Genomic DNA, 20579 nt, shown 5'->3' on the forward strand with positions numbered 1-20579 from the left:
AACTAGTAAAAATAATGGCGGATTATAGTAGTTGTTGGATAATCGAGCGGTGGATTACTGAGAGTGTACTGTATAAATAACATACACCCAGAGCCATCATACATCATCACAAGTGTCTGCCACTCGGTTCCATCGCCCCAATCTCCTCATCATCCCTTAAAATAATTACAGTCCACTTAAAAGCTTAACCAATAGTTTTTGCATATCCTTGGATAGGTTTTCATCTAGTTCTATAAAGGTATTGTACGTATATTTCTAAACATTATCCCAATAATGTTTTTTTCATAACTAGGTGCATAGGTGGTGCATTGATTACTAAACAAAACCAAAGAAATCAGTAAACAATTTTTAACTGTGTATTCTTATATTTTCTGTGTATCTTAGGGATAAGAAACACGGTGATGCAAGTTCCCGCCACATTGACACAGATACTAGGTCGGTTTGGCATGCCAGGTGTGCATTGCATTGTCTATGCAAAGACTGACCTAGTATCCGTGGCAATGCGACAACATGCAGCGCCATGTGTCTCAGCCTTCAACTGGGATTTTTGGAGCCACCGTGTGGTGTCCATATGCTCAAACTGATGAGCTGAATATGGTTATAGAATGAGTGTAATAATGTAAGTGGAACACTATCTTCATGTTCTTCTATTTTCCGCCCAATTCATGTAAAATTTGAATATAAATTTGGCACCCTGAGTGATTGTCCGGACCGCCCATATATGGGCCGGGCCGTCCCTGATTGCAGTAACGGGTAGAGTAACCTTGGAGAAACAAGAGATAGTGCTTATCTTACAGGAACTAACACATCAATTACTTATGATATTTTATTCTCTTCTTCTCTTGGTGCTTTATTCTATTGATATCATTTCACTATCATAGTTTTGTTTTATATACTACATTAAAAAGGTTTTATATCAATTATTAAAAGTCATCATCTTTATAATAAAATATTTATTAGCATTTAATTACACAAAGGCAGGCACATGGAAACAAAGCACAATTTTCTTCATTTTAATGTTAATGAAAACTGTTACTTATTAAAATATATAATAATAATAATATGTATAATGTAATCAGTCATTAAAAGTATCTCCCAGTAATAATTGTATTACTACAATGTAAGTATATACAAATATCTAGATATAACTTAAGTTAAATGCTTTCACTATAACAATAAACAATTAATAGATAGAAAATAATAGACAAAAGTTATTTATTTAAAAGTCATGTTTACAACACCAAGTACAAGTTAAATCATACCAAAACAAGACACAAATGAATAATTTGTGTAAATATAACAAAAAATATTCACATTAGTTTTTCAATTAATAATGCAATTTTATACAGACAATTCTATTATAAAATATTGTATTTTGATTGACGAGAGAAAACATTGTACATCACGTAATATCTTTTTAAGGCTCAGATAATATACTGTTTCCAATTACACATGTATTGATATGTACAAACGCACACTAATTTGGTATTAAACATTTAAGCGTTTGTTTGCCTGATGAGCAACGGCAGAGACGTTGCATTTGTCTGTCATATTAGGGCCAAAGCTCACTGGAAGCAGCGGTGTGCAGGACAACTGCTGAAAATAGCCCCTCGCACACCTGCAGCACTTCCAGTGGGATTTGGCCTTTATGTTAACATTGCATCTTTGCGATGTGTCAAATTTATATTTTTCTGTTTTCTACCTGATTCGACAACACATTCATATGTTATTTTAATTAACATGAATAAATACAAGAAATTAATGCTGTAAATACACATCTAATTTAAAAGTAAATAAAATTGGCACATTTTAATACTAAATCAATATAAATAATAAATTATTTTAAGTCACTGGTCTCTAATATTAAGTAAGTGTCTTAAGCCCGGTTGCACATACAAAATCGTCTACCTGCGTGGGTACATTAAGTTACATATTGTGTTTTGTGAATTGCAACAAAATCACATTAACAAATTCGACGTCTTGCGGTCGAGATGTGTCTGTATGTACGACCGGTCCAAATGTTTCAAACTGTATCTACCATCAAATTTATTCCAGAAAAAATAACATAGTGTTATAATTGATAATACATACATTAATATAATGACTGGGTAGGCAAAGACAAATAATTATAATGTTATGTACAAAATTAAACAATGATAATTAAATTTATTAGCTATAAACATTAACTGAGGCATTGAGATTCCGACTGGTACAATATTGTTTTACGGGATGAATTCCTGAACTTTTTTAAGCCATCGATAGATAAAACAGTACTCTCTAATACCATCACCCTTGGAATAGTAGGATCAAACAATATTGTCAATATTGTAGGTCAACTAATTATACACATCTATTATATACATGATACAATTAAATTAGCAAAAGCTTTTAATCCACAAAAGCATTTGAAATTTATTTTCTTCACATAATAATACTTAGGTGGCAATTAAGTTTTATACATAATATATTCATTTAAAAATTAATATTTACAATGAAAGGTAAATTCGGCAAGGATAAAACATTCTCTGGGCTCAATAATAATAAATTACATTTCAAAACTCACATAATATAAAATTCACTATTGGCAACACCTTTAATAAATGCTTTCATTTTCGAATATCATGAACATACCTATAATTTAAGTTCATCTATTCTTAGAAAAATAATCTATGAAGTTATGTGCAAAAATAATTATGGCAAGAATAAATATTTTGTTTAATAGAATTTATAAAATAAAATTATTATTATAATATTATAAAAACCAAAATTTCTAATTGTATAAAAATATTATTTGTTGTGTACTTTTCAATTATTATGGCTCTGCTGTAATGAACCAATTATAATAATCCAAAAATTCTCTTTTAAATCAATTACTGTCTAGACTCTAGAGCAGTGGTCTCCAACCTTTATGTTACTACGCCTCCCTTTAAAAAAAATCTAATCTTGGCGCCTCCCCCCCTTTATTTCATTAAATAATACAGACACTTTTTTAACACACAAGTTTTTACTACTTACTTATATTAAATTCATTTTTTAATTAATTTTTTTTTCATGCGACGAATGAGCTTGTTTATTACCACAATCAATTTTAATAGAAGTCAACCAAATTCATCATCGTTCATTGACAAAAATTAATGGATTCTATCATGGGCTCCACATACTGAATGGGGCCCACAGGCCAGGATCTTTCACCCATATATTTAAAATATTTAATAGCCCTGAAACAAAGCAGCGCCGCAGGCGACTTTTTTACTATTAATAAAATAATATGAAAAATGCATTAGCAAACTAACCAAGAACTCAGGAAATAGATTTTTGTTTGCTTCAATATATCTGGCGTAGAAATCATTTAAAAGTGAAGACATGTATTATTGTTATATTATATTAAAGAAATCACGTCAAAAACAATTTAAAAAAACAATATCACACCCTGCCTACACGCTTCAGTTGACACTTTAGCTACGAGTGACATTTAAATTTGAGGTTATTGTTTTCATGCAACCAGCGGTCGTTTTGTGCATTACCGAAACAGAGCGTTTGCAAAAGCGCCATTTTTAAATTTCTCCGCTCCAAATATTTTATTTGTAGATATTATGGTATAAAAATTAATTTATTAAAAAATTTTGGCGCCTCCCCTGGCAATAGATCGCGCCTCCCCTGGGAGGCGCGCCTCCCAGGTTGGAAACCGCTGCTCTAGAGTGAAATAAAGAAGTTTTTATTCTGGCCAGACTTGACTCGACTATGGTCAACACAGCCTGCAAATGCATTACAGCATCGCAGCCACACGATCTGACATTTAATTTAGCTTCAGAATTATCACTTGGTACAATTATTATTACCAAGAGTAAATTGTGATTGGTACACAATATACATTTTTTTGCCATAAAATTTGTGAGGAAATACTGTTTGTTTAGTGTGTAGTTATTTATGAATGAATATTACTCACAGTGGCTAGTTGAATCTAATTTCCAGGTAATTTAGTCATAAGGAAATTCAGGTAGCAAGCATATATCAAAGAGTATTTAAATTAAATAAAAGTGTTGTCAACAGGTGAGGGAAACAAACCTTCCCTCATTTAACTCTCAAACTTCTAGAGATCTTATGTAAACATTTGGCAAGACTGGTCACAATAATTCTTGCGGTTATCAGACTTATTAATTAATAGGCGCATATCGTTTTTATCTTCTACATAAAATAACTAATAATATGTAATGAATTATATTCTCCTACAAAAAATGGGAATTGGACAACTGGGCGCCAGGACAATTGGCCACCGCACTGTCGAATGAAATAATTAATAAATAGACCTTCGTTACGATTTTATACGTAAAGTAGACGAGGAATTTTAATCAGTTTCTATGTAGGTACTACTTGGTTATTTTAATTTATTTTGCTCTTAACGTAATGTTTTTTTATTGCAGACTATGTGCATATTTAAATTCTCACCAAGTATTAAATAATAATATAATAATTTAAATATAAATAATAATATTAAATATGTATACTTATATTTTTAAAGTAAATATAATTCACGAACGTCTATTTATTTTCAAATTTCATTCGATTGCATGGCACCCAGTTGTCCCGGCGCCGAATCATCCTAGACCTCAAAAAATACTCTTTAAATGAACGAATTTTATAAACATTATTATAGTTACAAAAATTGTCATTATTTGTGGACACTTGTATAAGTGCATATTCTTCACTTATTTTACATGTCCAAACCACTAGCTATATGAAAACTTCAGAAAACATTGGCATGTAAAACCATGCCATAAGGAAATCTTGAGTATTTTCAAAGCTGACTATGATATTCAAGATAGGTTATCGATAAAGTGCTTTATATTCGATTTCCTTTCGCTGTTGACGCTTCATAGCATCGTTTCACCACCAGGAAGTGGGAGCTGGTGTGAATGATGAGACCGCGGTTTTCTGTGACCACTGTGACTATGAGTGGAATACTTTCCGTGAGAATGTGGTCTCTTCGGAACGGTGTGAACTTGCGGTGCGGCATAGTAATGGATCGGAATCTGCTGAGGCAAACATTTCACCGGAGCCGGCTTATAAGCGGGGGGTCCCATCCTTTCAAAGATCCGTTTCCACGCCTGCATAGCCTTAGGGGACATCACCCACACCGAAGTCATTACCCCAAGAATTTGCATCATCAAGATTCGTAGCAAGAAAATCCATATGGCGGGTTTCGGAGAGATGCTAGGAGACGGAGACGGCTTGGCAGCTGCCAACCAAGAGTCCCTGGACAGATATTCATAGATCCAGCTGGATATGATGCAGCAGGTGGGAACGACATAGATCACAGCGAATATTCCCAAGCGGAGCAGGTTCACGTCTTCTGTGGCGTCTTTTCTGATGTGAGGGTTGTGGATGATGGGTGTCGGTTGCAGAGGGACTGGCGGAGGAGTTGAGAGAAGCGCTCGGAATCCCAGCAGAAGGAGCAGGCAGCCGATGATCAGATAAATCAGCTGTGGGATGATCACCAACGCCATCAATGACCACGTCGACTGGTTGCCAACAAAGCAAGTGCCTGGAAAGATAAAATACAAAATATTAACCATTTGAAACTGATTGACATTAAAAACCACTACAATTAAATTAAACAGGAGGAGAGGGTGCAACCTGCTGAGAAGGTTTTTGAGTCTGATGAAGAATTAAGAGTATTCCATTCACATAAATTTGTACGTAATTTCTAAAGTTATACTTCTTTTGGGGCGTTTGGTAGAGAATGAAATTGAGACGTTACGAAAGTACACAACAGTATGAAGATAGCTGCAAATCAGTCAGCTGTATACAAAACGCAAGTTTGATTGTAGAATTGTTCCGTTGCCTAGGCAACGAATTTATTATTCTCAGCCATTTGCAATTTCCTTACGTAAACAAACGATTAACCGTCACAGTGAGAGTTGTTACTTTAAAAATAAAAACAATGAGAAATAATTATATAGTTTAGTAATATAAGTTAAAGTGTGTAGAAATAAACCAACGGCGCTCCAATAAGCGGCCCTTTTTCTTGAGTGTGTAATTTAACAAGATAATTAAGAGCTAGTCGAAGAATCTAGGTTATCACAAGTTTTGTTTTTGTTTTGTTACGCCAAAGAAGTATAACTTCTAACGCGTTTACATAAGTACACACACCGACTCTTTCGTTTCTGGGAGCACTGGCCTCGAAACTCCCTCCTTGTGTGCGAGACTGGTAAATATAGGTACCTACATTTATATCTTTGGTGAATAAAAATCCGAGGGCAACAAATTTCTCCAGTTGTTGGGCGACGAGTAAAGCTGCTTAATGAAATTCCAACGGTTAAAATTACAAAACGATACAATTTATATGACATGCGTCCATCAAGGGCATCAAGAATGAAGAGCGAAAAAAGCATGTTCATCACTGCAATGGTAAAAACAAGAATGTAAATGGTTCAATAATGGAACACGTTGAGAAAGGTATTGGTGTGGAGGCACGTGCGAAGGAAAAAACAGAATATTTCCGCAACTTACTATCTGACGAGTAAATGAGTGTGAAGAGGCTTGCGATCGGAAGAAAATACGGCAGGGTTGCCTCAGTTTATTGTCCTACATTATTTTTAATGAGGTGATATAAGGGAGTTTATAATCGGAAGATAAAGGTAAATCAAGGAAGCAAGGCAAAGACAATTTTCGAGCCTACATCGATGTAGCTTTTGGCGACCACATTTCAACATCGCCCATACAGACTACAGCGTCAAACCTATGTAATATTCAGGCCGTGGCACTGAATTTCGAATTACGATGGCAGATTGATTATCTTAGAATACAATGCGGTAACTAAACTGCATATTTCGTTAATAAATAATAAATTATTACAATCAATTTCAATATGCAATGAACATCATTTCCTACAGACAGTTTACAATAATTATTCCATCGAAGTATCAGCAATAACTAGCACAAACAAGTTTATAGTATCGTGTCGGGGTCTAGGACGATTTGGCACCGGACAACTGGACGCCACGGAATTCGAAAATAAATAGATGTTAGGTACTTACAGGTACTTTACAAAAAATATTCAGTATTATTATTTATATTTCAATGATTATATTATGATTTAATAGTTGGTGAGAATGTAAATATGTAGACGTAAACAATGATTTAATCGTGCATATGTTTAAGTTCCAACGAAAAAAGAGTTTTTTATTTTATATAAAGCCTTAGGCATGGTAATTCTCAATCCGCGATAAAGAATACATTATGTTAAGAGTAAAATGAATTCAAACTACTAGGTAGTAGATAGAAAATGATTAAAATACTTCGTCTACACGTGTCTACGACAGTGCGGCGTCCAATTGTCCGGAGGCCATTCGTCCCATTCCCATCGTGTCGGGCCTGACTACTATAGTGAGCCTTGCGGAAAATCCTACTTATAGGAAATCAGTACATAAGTAGACATAGAACAAAAGTTAACAACCTCGTAAAATAGTTATTATAATCCGTATCCGGAAATTTGTACGTATGCGCGTATGTATCATATCACAGATCACCGTGCGCCGTTGTACCGGAAATAGATGGAGGTATAGGTTGTTATAGCCTCGCAGCTTTGAACCTATCTTTCTATCCATGATTAATGGCTGGGAATGTATTTGATAAAGATTTGCTTTATTGCACCATTGTGCTTATCAATCTTACAATCACGGTGAAATGCTATCGCGTTGTACGTGGAGGATTTCATCCTGAAATAAATTGTACCAAGTTGTATGGAAATAAAACTATTTTGTGTTAAGTAATAAAACAAAGTATAGGTCTCTCAGCCAGAGTTGGTGCGACACAGATACGAAAGATTTTGTGTATTGGTGAATTTCTAAAGAATACAGTATTCTTTTGCAGGCTGTTCCTTTTTTGAATGCGTCTGTGTGAGTATTCGGCCGCCTCAACTCTGGTTGTGCGATCTGTAATATGTGGTGGGATATGCGGGAAAACATAGTATTAATTAAAATAAAACACAATAATATTGTGTTAATTCCACATCAGATAAAAACAACGGTACAGTTCGGTTATGAGGAATAAAGCGGCAAACACATTTTGAAAATACCCGATATACTGGATTATTTGTTAGGCTAACCTAACCAAACCTAAACTAACCCAAACTAACAAATAATCCAGTATATCGGGTATTTTCAAAATGTGGTTTCTGCTGTATTCCTCATAACAGAACTGTACCAAAACAACCCTCGCTTATTTAACGCCCCCACAAAAAGACTAAATGAAAGCTGGGCAAGAGAGACTGACTGTTGATATTAAATAATTAAAAATAATAAGAATGTTTTAATTTTTTGATTTAGGATTGTTAAATTAAACACTGTGTGCCAACCCTACATTTGCGGAATCCATATATTAGCAGAAAGTCAATAAAAAGTTGATTCAGGAATGAGTCCTCCGCTCGCGAGGCGACTCAACTGGAAGAGGATCCGGCTAACTGGAATTTCACATCACAACACTGCTGTGACAAGTTGAATGAATCGTAAGAAAGTGATTCCATCAATTATTGTGGACACGCCGTGAAACATTTTTATAGTGCATAGTTGCTCTTTGGAAGAAGGTAAGAATCTTGACAAATCGCGAAGGGATTTTCGTTATAAAAGTTTTATTCATTTCGTCTTCACGTAAGACGTGTGCTTTTTTTTCAAAATCATGTTACAAACTTCAATTGAACTCGTTATTTTTGATTGGATGGAAACAAAGTTGAATCTACTTTTTTGGGATATTGGCAGTTGTTTTAGATTTAGGTTATCACGGGGTTCAGAACAAAACAAAAGAAGACAGAGCTAATCAGTGGCGAAGGGTGGAGGTAGGCTGTTAAGATCCGGCATAAATAGTGAACACTAAACTTTGTTCAGTCATACGTACATATTTGTTTTTATTTAACTTAGATTACAATAATTTACAGACGGTGATGGTTAGTTTTTAAAATTCAATTGCACCTTGCCTATACCAAACCATAATAGTTTGGGTAGGTATATTTTGGGCGATCGGACAAAATTGTACATACTTTTTCATAGCCCTGCCTAAACCAAGCTATGTTAGATAAAAAAAATGTTATAGATACTTAAACACATATATTTTGACTATTATCTATTATGGTTTGGTTTTCGCAGGGTTTAATTGAATTTTAAAAACTGACGAACACCATCTGTAAATTGTAATCTAAGTTAAATGAAAACAAATACGTATGACTGAACAAAGTTTAGTGTGCACTATTTATGGCGGATCTTAACAGCCTACCTCCACCCTTCGCCATTGAGAGCTATAGGTATAGCAAAAAAGTGTGAACTTACAGAAACATTCAAACATTTATTTTGACAATTGCACCATTTTTTAGTTTATCAACTGTTTCTGTAATTTCACATTTCACTGAATGAGTGAATGTAACATGTAATTAGACTTCATCGTATACATACATCATACATCTAGGTGTTTATTAAAAAAAACAACTTGTTATATTACTAATTCAAGACATTCATAACAAGAGGTAAGGCAGGTAAGGAGCAAGTTATAAAGATAAATTGCCTGCTCAGACAAGCTATGTATGTATTTCATAAGATTTTGGATCGCTTGGACTAAAGTTCTCTTCAAGATTTTTGAGTAGGTACTACCCGGATAACATAAATTCAGTCATCGAAAATGATTGCATTCTTGTACCTAAATGTCTACCCAATTGTATTGTGAATATCGTCGCGAACAGATTGTTTTTATTTTAAAAGCACCTTTGTGTATAAAATAAAACAGATGGATCATTGTTAAGTGCATTCATTTTCACAGGTGTAATATTATTTCTTCAGTCGCCTGAATTAATCTGCATTTTTAAAAACACTTCTCACAAAACGGCTGCGTCTATTCACGGCGAATTATTATATTTAAAACGGATTGAAACGCATGCACTTTCGATTGTCCTCGAAGCAGGCATTCATAAGACATAATAATACTTCCTTTATTTGTGGTGGCTAAATGCACTCGTTTCCTTTATTTCCGTTCGTTCGAGACGCCCTGTGTTTCAAGCTTTTAACGAGGAGTGACGAAAGCTTTTGACGGCGGAGCGTCGAGTTACCGCCGGCCTTTTGAAAGCTGCGAATATTTCTCGCGTCAAAAGTTTAACGGCGACTTTTTGTAATGTTCAAAAAAGTTCGCGCTTTAATTGAATATTCTGAGAACATAATGGAACCTACTCAACTAAGGCGGGAATTCAATTACGTATTAGCAACATAATATGAGAAAATATTTTATTTCATAGTGTGCAAGCAGTATTCAATTCGTCTAGTAAAGAGGCAACGATCATCCAACATTCCTTTTCTTCGGGCGATATTTATTAAGTATATTATTGCTAAAAACAGTTTAACTTCAAAATGAATTGCCATTCCTCATATGACTTGGCATTTATTAGCCTCAACGGCATGTAGAAACAGTCAACGTATTAAAGAAGGCTTCACGACTTACGTAATAATTCTATGAAACCATGTTGTCGAACGCCATTTTGCAAAACGGTTCTGCATATTAATAATAATTACAAGATAAAAAGAACTTTTTATATACGCTTTTAAATTTTCTGTTGAATCATATAAACTTGACTTGACTAACTTAAACGATCAAAAAAAATTGTACTTGATAGAAATAATACTGAAATGTCATTTTGATATGTCATATTGATTTCCATAGTAACGCACGTATAGGTATATTAATAATTTAGTTGCTAGGACCCCAGACCTCTAGCAACCAATAATGGTGTCGAAATAACTTTTCATACAAAACAGAATTAACTGAAAATGAATTCAATTCTACTTAAAGATGGCTTAAAGTATTAAAAAAATGCATTGGCATTGTGTTCTGATATATTCTAAAACTTTCAAATGTCTAGCTAGTCGGGAAGTTAGTTAAAAATCGATTGCAAGATTTGTACCGGACAAATAAGAATACGAGCTAAGAAAAACGTTGTAAAAAATCATCAGAATTTCATTTAAGAAAAAAAATAAATTAAAAAATCATACGGATTAACACTTTGCACGATGCCTTCGTGTTTCATGCGGCTAACATCCATTTCTCGTAAACAAATATGACATCCGCAGTACAAAATGTCCTAGTGAGTCTAGTGAATATAAAGAGGTCTATAATAATTATAGACGGTTAGTACTGTATAGTAAAGTTGTCCGTTCAGTTTCAGTTACAGTTTAAGTTAAGTTGCCGGTTAGACTTGTGTTTACACCGTGCACCCGATTTGACAGTACTCGACGAGTACTGACGTTATTACTTATTAACTATAATAATAAAACTCTAATATTCATGACAATACGACAACAATTTATTCTACAAAATAAAAACAATAGGTACCCATTTTAATAATTAATTAGAACGCACCAATAAAGGAAGTAAAAAGTTTACACTTCAGTACACGAAACATCAAAAGAGTCAAACGCAATAGATTGTAAATAAACCAAGGTGTACCTACGCTTTACTGAGCTCAAAAGAAAATTCGCAAAAAGAAAGTGTGGGAAAAATTGTGTGACCCAACGTACAACACCTGCATAGCATTGTAAATTATCTCGTTTTCGGTAGGTATCCGGAACATTCATCGCCGAAAATTTTATTTACCGCCTCAGTAGAAATATTATTTGATTTTCAAGCGAAAAAAACTAAATCAATTAAAACATTATTTATCCACATGATCGTCATCAACCGGGGACGTTCCACTGTATGATCTGATACCTCACATAGCTGCTTTCACTCTTCTCGATCCCTAGTTCTTCGCTGCCATGTACCTACTTTCGCGGAATTTTACAATATTACCTATGTACCTAGTAGAATTTAAATAAGCGCTATGTTTTCAGAATATTACAATCCAAGTTGGTATCGTAAATTTAATACTGTAGCGAAAATATATGAATAAATGAAAAAGCTAAGCTATCACATTTTGTAAAATTTTATTGGCGCATACCTAATTGACGTGACCATACGTCCCGTTTTTAGGTAGCCCATCCCGTTGTCCCCAATCACAGTTTCGGGACGCCGAAATGTCCCGTTTTCAGAAAGAGAGCAACCTACGTTAACAGTTGCAAAAAAACGCGTGAAAAATCAAAAAATCGATAGAAAGGCACCGGTAGAATATATTATAATATGTAGGTACCTAATGTTAATTACCAAAGTTAATTATAAGAACTCCTGTCAAGAATTTCATTCTTATTTGAAATCAAAACCAAATATGCGTTCTTCAGAAAAATATAAAACCACATAAATTATTTATTTTCACGTGTTAATTCATGTTCTTCTCGTTAATAAACAAAAACTATGAAGAACCTACATAGAAAACTACCTACATCGACACCCATGTGCTTGCGTGTCCGGAAAATTGTACGTGTACAGTTCACCGCGAGCTGTTGTACCAGAAACAAATAGCCGCAAGTATATCATTTCATCGTGAAAGTGGTAAGTATGTAACGAAACCCTAAACAACATATTTTGTATACCTAAGTAATGTGTGGTGCATTTTCATGTTATTAAGTAACAAGTATTGGTGGGAAAACATTATACCGACTTATTAGGTAGGTACTTAAAATAAAACACAACGATATGCAGGACCAGTATAATAGTATAGTTGGTGTTTAATATATTTTTTAAAACGGTAATTAGTGTTTATACGCGTTCTAACAACATAATAATGTTACTCTGTTTTGTTACAACGCGATTTCAATGCTATACGGATATCCATCTATCGGCTAACTGTGACCGGCGAACTGCATACGTACAATTTAATTGTAACCGTGTGTGTAATGTAAACTTTCACTAACCGTACATATATTAGTAGATTTATAACTTTTTAAGTGCATTTATCATTTTTAATTAATGATAATAAAGATATTAATTGGTTTATGGATGTGACTAAAATCATCAATTGCAATATTTTTAGGTGAAGTATGTATTTACTATTCGCTGCGGTGGAATGGAATCCAATCTACCATCACCACAGCATGCCATCATGTTAAGGAGAAGCACGATGCAGACGGACCCCGCCCATGGGCTGGTGGTGCAATTATGGTGTTGACAGCGAAACGCTCCGATTTATTGCCAACGCGGATTTATGGCAAAATTAAACTCTTCGCCAACGCACCATAATATTTTAGACTCGCATAATTCGTGGCTTGTTAGTGGTGCACTTAATAACGAACAGCCTTCAATGTTATACCTACTCATAATATATCGGTGATCTCTGTTTGAGATAAGACATTCCGGCTCTTTTCATGACAGATTTACATGCATCCACTATTGGTATGTACGTCAAAACAAAAATGTTCTGAAGCTATTAAAAATACAGATTATAATGACATGAGCGAGGTGGGCTTGCCAAGATCTACAGAAACCAAGGCAAATGCAATATTCGCGCCTACATCGACATATTTTTTGGTGATACCTTTTTGACATTCCTACCCTGCATCGAAAATTGTAATAAACATACATAATTTGAAAACACCTCATGCGTATACCCAGTAGAAAAAAAATCGTTTTAGAACAAAAAATACGACACCCGGCGGGACTTGAACTAGTAACCGCTGAATTCTGAACGCTGGGTTCTGCCTTGCTTTCCGATAAGTAAGATTTGGCAAGACGCTTCCCGGAGATGTTCGTTAATCAAGATAGAAATAAGTATTAGACGGCTCTCACTTCTAAACTCGCCTCGTCTGCCGCACAGCCATAAATCAAATCTTCCAAGAACGTCGATCCGGCGTTGCATATGAAGACCGCGCACATCTACATAGCGACAGTCGCACGTAACCTTCGAAACGTACAGATAATTGGATGCGGCGATCGGCGAGCCTGAAAGTCTAAAAGTCTAAAAAACTAAGAAGTCGCATTCGACCAATCTGCAGAGGTCCATTTTGCAACGTGTTTTTTGAATAACTATGACGTCACATCGACGCATTCGACACGTTGCAGGCGAGACGAGTTTTTATGTGAGAGCCGGCTTGTACATAGTTATTATACAATCAGATAAAATGGCCATAATGGGCCGGAGTCTGGGCATGTCTCTCGGTGAGTGGACAACCGTTGGACAAACTAAATAACCACACTGACACCCTAAAACCCGCTGGATAGACGAACTCATGTTCAAGTTGGCAACTCAATATGGGTACCTAAGTGATTAATCCTCATAAGCGGACGAAACTGGTTCCAATCGCGATTATTTTAATAAACCAATATCTATCGAATGTGAAGGTACTATACAACTATCAAACGTTTTAAGGGGGGACATGCTCGTCGAAGGTGAAAATTGAGTTTTTATTGTATTTTCAAACCATGATCCTAGACACTCCTTAAACGTTGTAGATAATCTATTTATATAATTTTGAAGCCTTATTATCCTTTATAATTATTTTAAACATTTGATGACTGCATTAAGTATTTTTGTTACATAAAATAGTATTCTTTTAAACCTCTCGCTCTAATGTTTTAGAATATAGTCATATTTCGGTACATAACTGTGCAGTGGTGTTAAGATTTTTTACATTTATTAATTTTTAAACGCATTTATAAAACCATTAGCATAATTTATTACGAGATAATTTTTGTAAAATATTCACGATAAAAAATTATATTGATAATCTCTGTGATCGCAAATTTGACAAGAATTAGGCATTTTATTATTCAAAAAAGCGGCAAGATTAACACATTTGAAGATGATTCTAAAGATACTTATTATAAGCTATGTCTTTGACCATTCAAGTGTGATAAACATCTTATGAATAATAATTGATTTATAATAATTATTGACCTAAGAATAAGGTAGTGTTTTTTTGAAATACGCCATTTCTTTTGTCATTCCCCAGTGGTTAAGCTGCAACATACGGCCGTAGCCATAAATTGATAAACTATAATTGAAGTAGGGAGTAAAATGATATTAACGCGCGTGTTTGAACATGTACCGTTTAAAAAAAATAAAAAATAAATCGGTTAGGTACATGTTCAAACACGCGCGTTAACATAATTTTACTCCCTACTTTAATTATAGTTTGTCAATTTATGGCTATGGCCGTATGTTGTAGCTTAACTACTGGGGAATGACAAAAGAAATGGCGTATTTCAAAAAAACACTACCTTATTCTTACGTCAATAATTATTATAAAGCAATCATTATTCATAAGATGTTTATCACACTTGAATGGTCAAAAACATAGCTTATAATAAGTATATTTAGAATCATCTTCAAATTTGTTAATCTTGCCGATTTTTTGAATAATAAAATGCCTAATTCTTGTCAAATTTGGGATCACAGAGATTATCAATATAATTTTTTATCGTGAATATTTTACAAAAATTATCTCGTAATAAATTATGCTAATGGTTTTATAAATGCGTTTAAAAATTAATAAATGTAAAAAATCTTAACACCACTGCACAGTTATGTACCGAAATATGACTATATTCTAAAACATTAGAGCGAGAGGTTTAAAAGAATACTATTTTATGTAACAAAAATACTTAATGCAGTCATCAAATGTTTAAAATAATTATAAAGGATAATAAGGCTTCAAAATTATATAAATAGATTATCTACAACGTTTAAGGAGTGTCCAGGATCATGGTTTGAAAATACAATAAAAACTCAATTTTCACCTTCGACGAGCATGTCCCCCCTTACTACTTTGGATAATATATACATTAAAATAATAATTGGATAAATATTGTTTTTCAATTTGTGTATGAGTCAGAGTATGGACCTAATAGGTTGAGCAAGTGGCTGACATCCATTTCTCGTAAAAACAAAAATCTGTCAATACAAACCTCCACTCTGTGGAGGCCCATATGATCCTATTAGGATCGGACATGGTCGAAAGAAAGAAGAATATTATGTAAGTAGGTACCTACCTAATTCAACACAGACAATATTATTATTACGTATCAATTTTACAGCACGTACTTTATGAGAATTCCTAGCCTCCTGTCACACGACCCGTTGCACGACTTCATGTCATCCCGAGGGTGGGTTTAGCTTCCCCAGAAAATCTTATGTTATTGAAAAATCCTTTCATTTTAAAAAGCGTGTAATAGAATATAGAATACATTGGTCAGTATCGGCGGTGCGAGACTGCGAGGACGTGGGATGTTCTTTTCAGAAAAGGTGTGCATTCAAAAATCATCAGCTTTACAGGGATTAAATCCTGAGCTCTTTCTACTTGGTAACGATGGTTCTAAAATGTTTTCAATCACGCGGTACCTATTATTATGAATCAGTAAAACCCTACTACGAAACTCTCTGACATTTCATAATATTCTCTTATAAATGGAGATTATAGATAAGTACTCTCCTCGGCGGATCGTTATCTTAACGTTTTTAGGACGCTTGAGTATTTCCGAGGATTCTCATAACAATGCTGGTGGCAGATATCGTCAGCTGAATGCAGAACTATTCTAACTCACATTTGAAATATTTTGCAGAAGAGTTTTTTGAAACAGCCTACTTCAGTTATTTATTATTTATATGGACAAGTGTATGTACCATTTTTTTCACCAATAATCCTACTAAAATATGATGCATCCATTTATCCATAAAGATAATAAATAATTTCAGTAAGTTGTTTCAAAAAAACTCTCTCCTCAAAAATTTCAAATGTGAGTTAGAATAGTTCTGCATTCAGCTGACGATATGAAAAGAGGATTCAAGCGAAAGCAAGGGGAAACTACGGGAGTATTTTTTCAGGAACACCTGGTGGGAAAATACTTCACCTTTTAAAAAGCTGGCTCATTAATCAGGCAAAACTACAGTATTCAGAAGATCTACTGATTTTACTTAGGTACTAAGTACCTGACACTAATTAAATTAATACACTAGAATAATATAAATATATACATATAAGAATATATATATGACACCATATTAAGTTGATAGGGGTTGTTTGCAGTAATAAGTTGTTTGTCACAATTGTGCGCTCTATTTAACAAAAATCGATGTTATATGGAAGCAATTAATTATACAATTATGATTATCAATTTTGCCATCATGTAATGTATGTACTTAATATAATTTATTTTGATATATTTTCCAACATCGTATAAGAGTTCTTTTTAGCAGTATGTACAGTGTTATGATGATTGAAAAACATAGATTTTGTAATAGTTTAATAATCAGAAAGCATTAGGTTATTTATTTAGGTAATTTCTATTAAAGTCTGTTTTAAGTCCGTATTATTATGATGGCGTAAATCTGAAATAGTTAGTTATCGAGACGGTAATAAATTTGCAACACATAATTCGAATTACTAAACGCAGATAAAGTTACCCGGTAAAGTGGTCATATAATGGCAACTCTGTTACATAATATTATCTAATTATTAATTTATTTATTTACTTTTATTTAAGTGAACAAAACATTGTGGACATAACAAATCTAAAATCAAGACGTTCACAGCATGAGATTTACAATGTAACTTATAAGCTTATTTTAGAGCGCGTCCAGAAGAAATTTCTTCGATATCTTTATTTTTAACTATTTTCGTTTCAATAATTCGTCAAACGATTACTTTTCGACTGCCTTTCTACAAGGCATGCCTCACTTTTCACTCTCCTGAATCTCGTAGGTCAAAAGGGTCGTACTCGTAGGTAAAACATAAGTACAATGTTATATACTTACTTATAAAAATAAAATATCGAAAACAAAATACATAGTACGTCACTAAAAATGTATATGTCTTTGGGGAGCGCATTTACTAGTTTTGCACCCCTCGCCAATGGTGCCTGATAGGCTTGACACGAGGAAACTGTTCCGACCCAGAATAGATCGTGGCTGCGACCACGTAGGTGATGGACGGGCGCATGTAAATTCAAATCCTTTAGGACACCAGGATTGGAAACCATCTCTCGCGATAACAGACAAGAATGTCTCAAGAGCAGAAGTTACGAGATTCAAGAGTGTGAAAAGTAAGCATGCCTTGTAGAAAAGCAGCCGGAAAATAATCGTGATCGTCGGAATATAATATGAGGGCTCTGGAAAAAAAGGGCAGTTTCCATTCTCGTAAAATGTCGGCAAGACAATAACAATATATTTTTAATTGTATATATACATTTAGAATAGGTACCTACTTAAGTTATTTAGTTCGTAAGATATACTTACATACACATAAGAATATAACCTTTTTGTTGACTTATACAACAATATTATACGAAAATAGAAATTGCCATTTTTTTCCAAAACCCTTATAAATGTAATTTAGGTTGCAATTCAATGATTATTTTAGATGTGGGATAACAATAATTGAAAGGTATTATCGGTGCGTACAACGCACTACGTTAATGTAATAAATGAAAAATAAAACATTTTGATTGATCACATCCTACGTTTCTTGCACCTATAAACATACAAATAAACGATCGATCAATAAGGAAAATAACAAGCAGTTGTATTTATTCAATCACATGACAGGAGTAAAACATATTCGAATAAAAAAATATTTACTTTCGTTTTGTTGAGAATCGCGGTGTTCAGTGTCTGTGCATGGCATGGGTACCTACACCTACCCTTTGTAGTGAGAACCTTATTCTTATTGAAAATTCTATAGAATTCCACCATAGTGCACGATGCGATGGTGTCGCACGAATGCCATAGGCTTCCTTCTTATTGTTAATAAACAAAATACACACAGGACACGTCTGTTGACCATAATAATATTATTCCCAACAATAACAAGGCGAGAGCTTTTACACGACAGTATCCGAGGAATCTAATATAAAATGTGAAGGAATAATATGCGATGGTAAAATACCACATACGCCGACGAAAACCTTCTTCTGGGACCTAAACATAATATGAAAGTGAAACAAAAAAGTACCTCATATCTACTGATTAGGTAAGAAGCTCTCTTCGCATTAAGTACAGAAAAATACCTTCATACTCTTGTACTATGACAAGATAATCCGTCATAAGGCGGCTCTCGTGGTGCAGTTGGTAAGGCGCTCGCCTTCCACCCGAGAGTTCCTGGGTTCGATTCCCGGTCATGACAAAAACATTTATGTGTTTTTCTCAAAGCCTGGGTGTTTGTGATTGTTCAAAATTACTAACAACCTCCTTGTACGAAAAAGCAAGGACATGGTTATTAATAATTCTAAAAAAAAAAAAAATCCGTCATGAGTGATAAACAAACAATATTATATTATCATTACCTAATGTTTACTTTTAAAATAACCTGTAAAATCATTTATAACTCCATGCAGGTAAGTAAATAGCATAAAAGCAATGAATATAAAAAAAATAGCAGCCATTGCTTGAGATAGGAAATCGAAAATGCCAACTTAGCAATATTAATAAAGCTAAAACAAAAGCTCTCGACCCTGAGTCGAAACGGAATTAAGACTTGATTTTGCCGATAGCAAATTTCCCTAAAAAAGCTCTCGTTAATTATTACCCAAGGTGTATTTTTTTGATTTCGCGGAATTACTTGATTTTGCCGGTAAGAATTTTCGCTAAAAAAAAGCTCTCGTTTCACTTAATTTTTATGTCTGCGTACTATAATTCGGTGACATAAATATGGCAATACTGCCCATAGAATCCATAGATAAAATAATATTCAGTTCACTGTCGTATTGAAACATGACAGCTGTAAACTTTTGTTCATATACCATTTTATAAGCTGTCCCTGCAATTTATTTTGATCGAATTAATATTCTAAATATCATCCAAGTAATAATTATAGTTAATTCGGTGTGCTGTACTTTCACTGCAACTACAACAAAGTTGTGTTCGAAACAGTCAATGTAGTAGCTATGTTGTAGTAATTAATCTAACAATACTGTCCATTCATAAATAACAAAATCAAGTTTCAGAGTAGGTACATCTTGGCAATATTTGCAATATCTGCCACTTAATGTGAAATAACAGTACATAAATGATAAGCTGCAATGAATTTATAATGCGCAATGACTTACAATGTATGTATTTAATCTTTGTATTAAGTACTAACCTTGTTAGACAGAATGATTTCTTTCTGAACACATTTGATAGGTTATCGTTATAATAATATAACCGTTATACCTACTATGTCCAATTTGATATGCGATGGTTGATGCGTTGTTGTACCTAAGTATTTTCGATAATATTATGAATGATGGGCGAGCAACGAATTTCGTATTCAAATTAGATCGATCACATAATTACATGCAGGTGAAGACTGAGAGATTTCAACGAGAGTTACGAACTGTCATAATTATATATGAAGAGTTCACTATCGGTATATATTATACGTCGATCCTATCATCTTTGAATATCTTCAATAATATAGGACGTGCATGATAGGGATGGTCGATTTTTGCAATAAAAAAATCGATTCAGTTCAAATCGATTCCACCGAAAATATACATATTATTTCTAATGAAATATAACTTAAAAATAGGACTAATTCATTTTATAAATAAGTGATATGTTATTATAATTCTTCACAGGTATTTTTAAGACAAATTTAAAACCGATTAAGTAAATCATTTTGTAAAGGTTTTGTGGAGGGTTAAAGCTTTCGCAAATGTTAACGTTCTCAATCGAATGGGAAATGACCGAGAAGTTATGCATA

The 20579-nt window shown here is 33.9% G+C and overlaps 1 protein-coding gene across 1 annotated transcript in view; it reads right to left on the reverse strand.

The window, feature by feature from the left end:
* Window positions 1-4730: 4730 nt before the first annotated feature.
* fz4 (frizzled 4) overlaps window positions 4731-20579 on the reverse strand; it is a 174668-nt gene continuing 158819 nt past the window's right edge. Inside the window, exon 3 of the mRNA XM_085952325.1 lies at window positions 4731-5542. Within this exon, the coding sequence (XP_085808451.1) occupies window positions 4872-5542 (671 nt within the window). The 3' untranslated portion in view covers window positions 4731-4871. The remainder of the gene's footprint in view (window positions 5543-20579) is intronic.

The sequence above is a fragment of the Rhyacophila brunnea genome, unplaced genomic scaffold (genome assembly GCF_057557595.1).
Source record: "Rhyacophila brunnea isolate RB1 unplaced genomic scaffold, BYU_Rbru_1.0 scaffold_3, whole genome shotgun sequence".
NCBI classification, from domain to species: domain Eukaryota; kingdom Metazoa; phylum Arthropoda; class Insecta; order Trichoptera; family Rhyacophilidae; genus Rhyacophila; species Rhyacophila brunnea.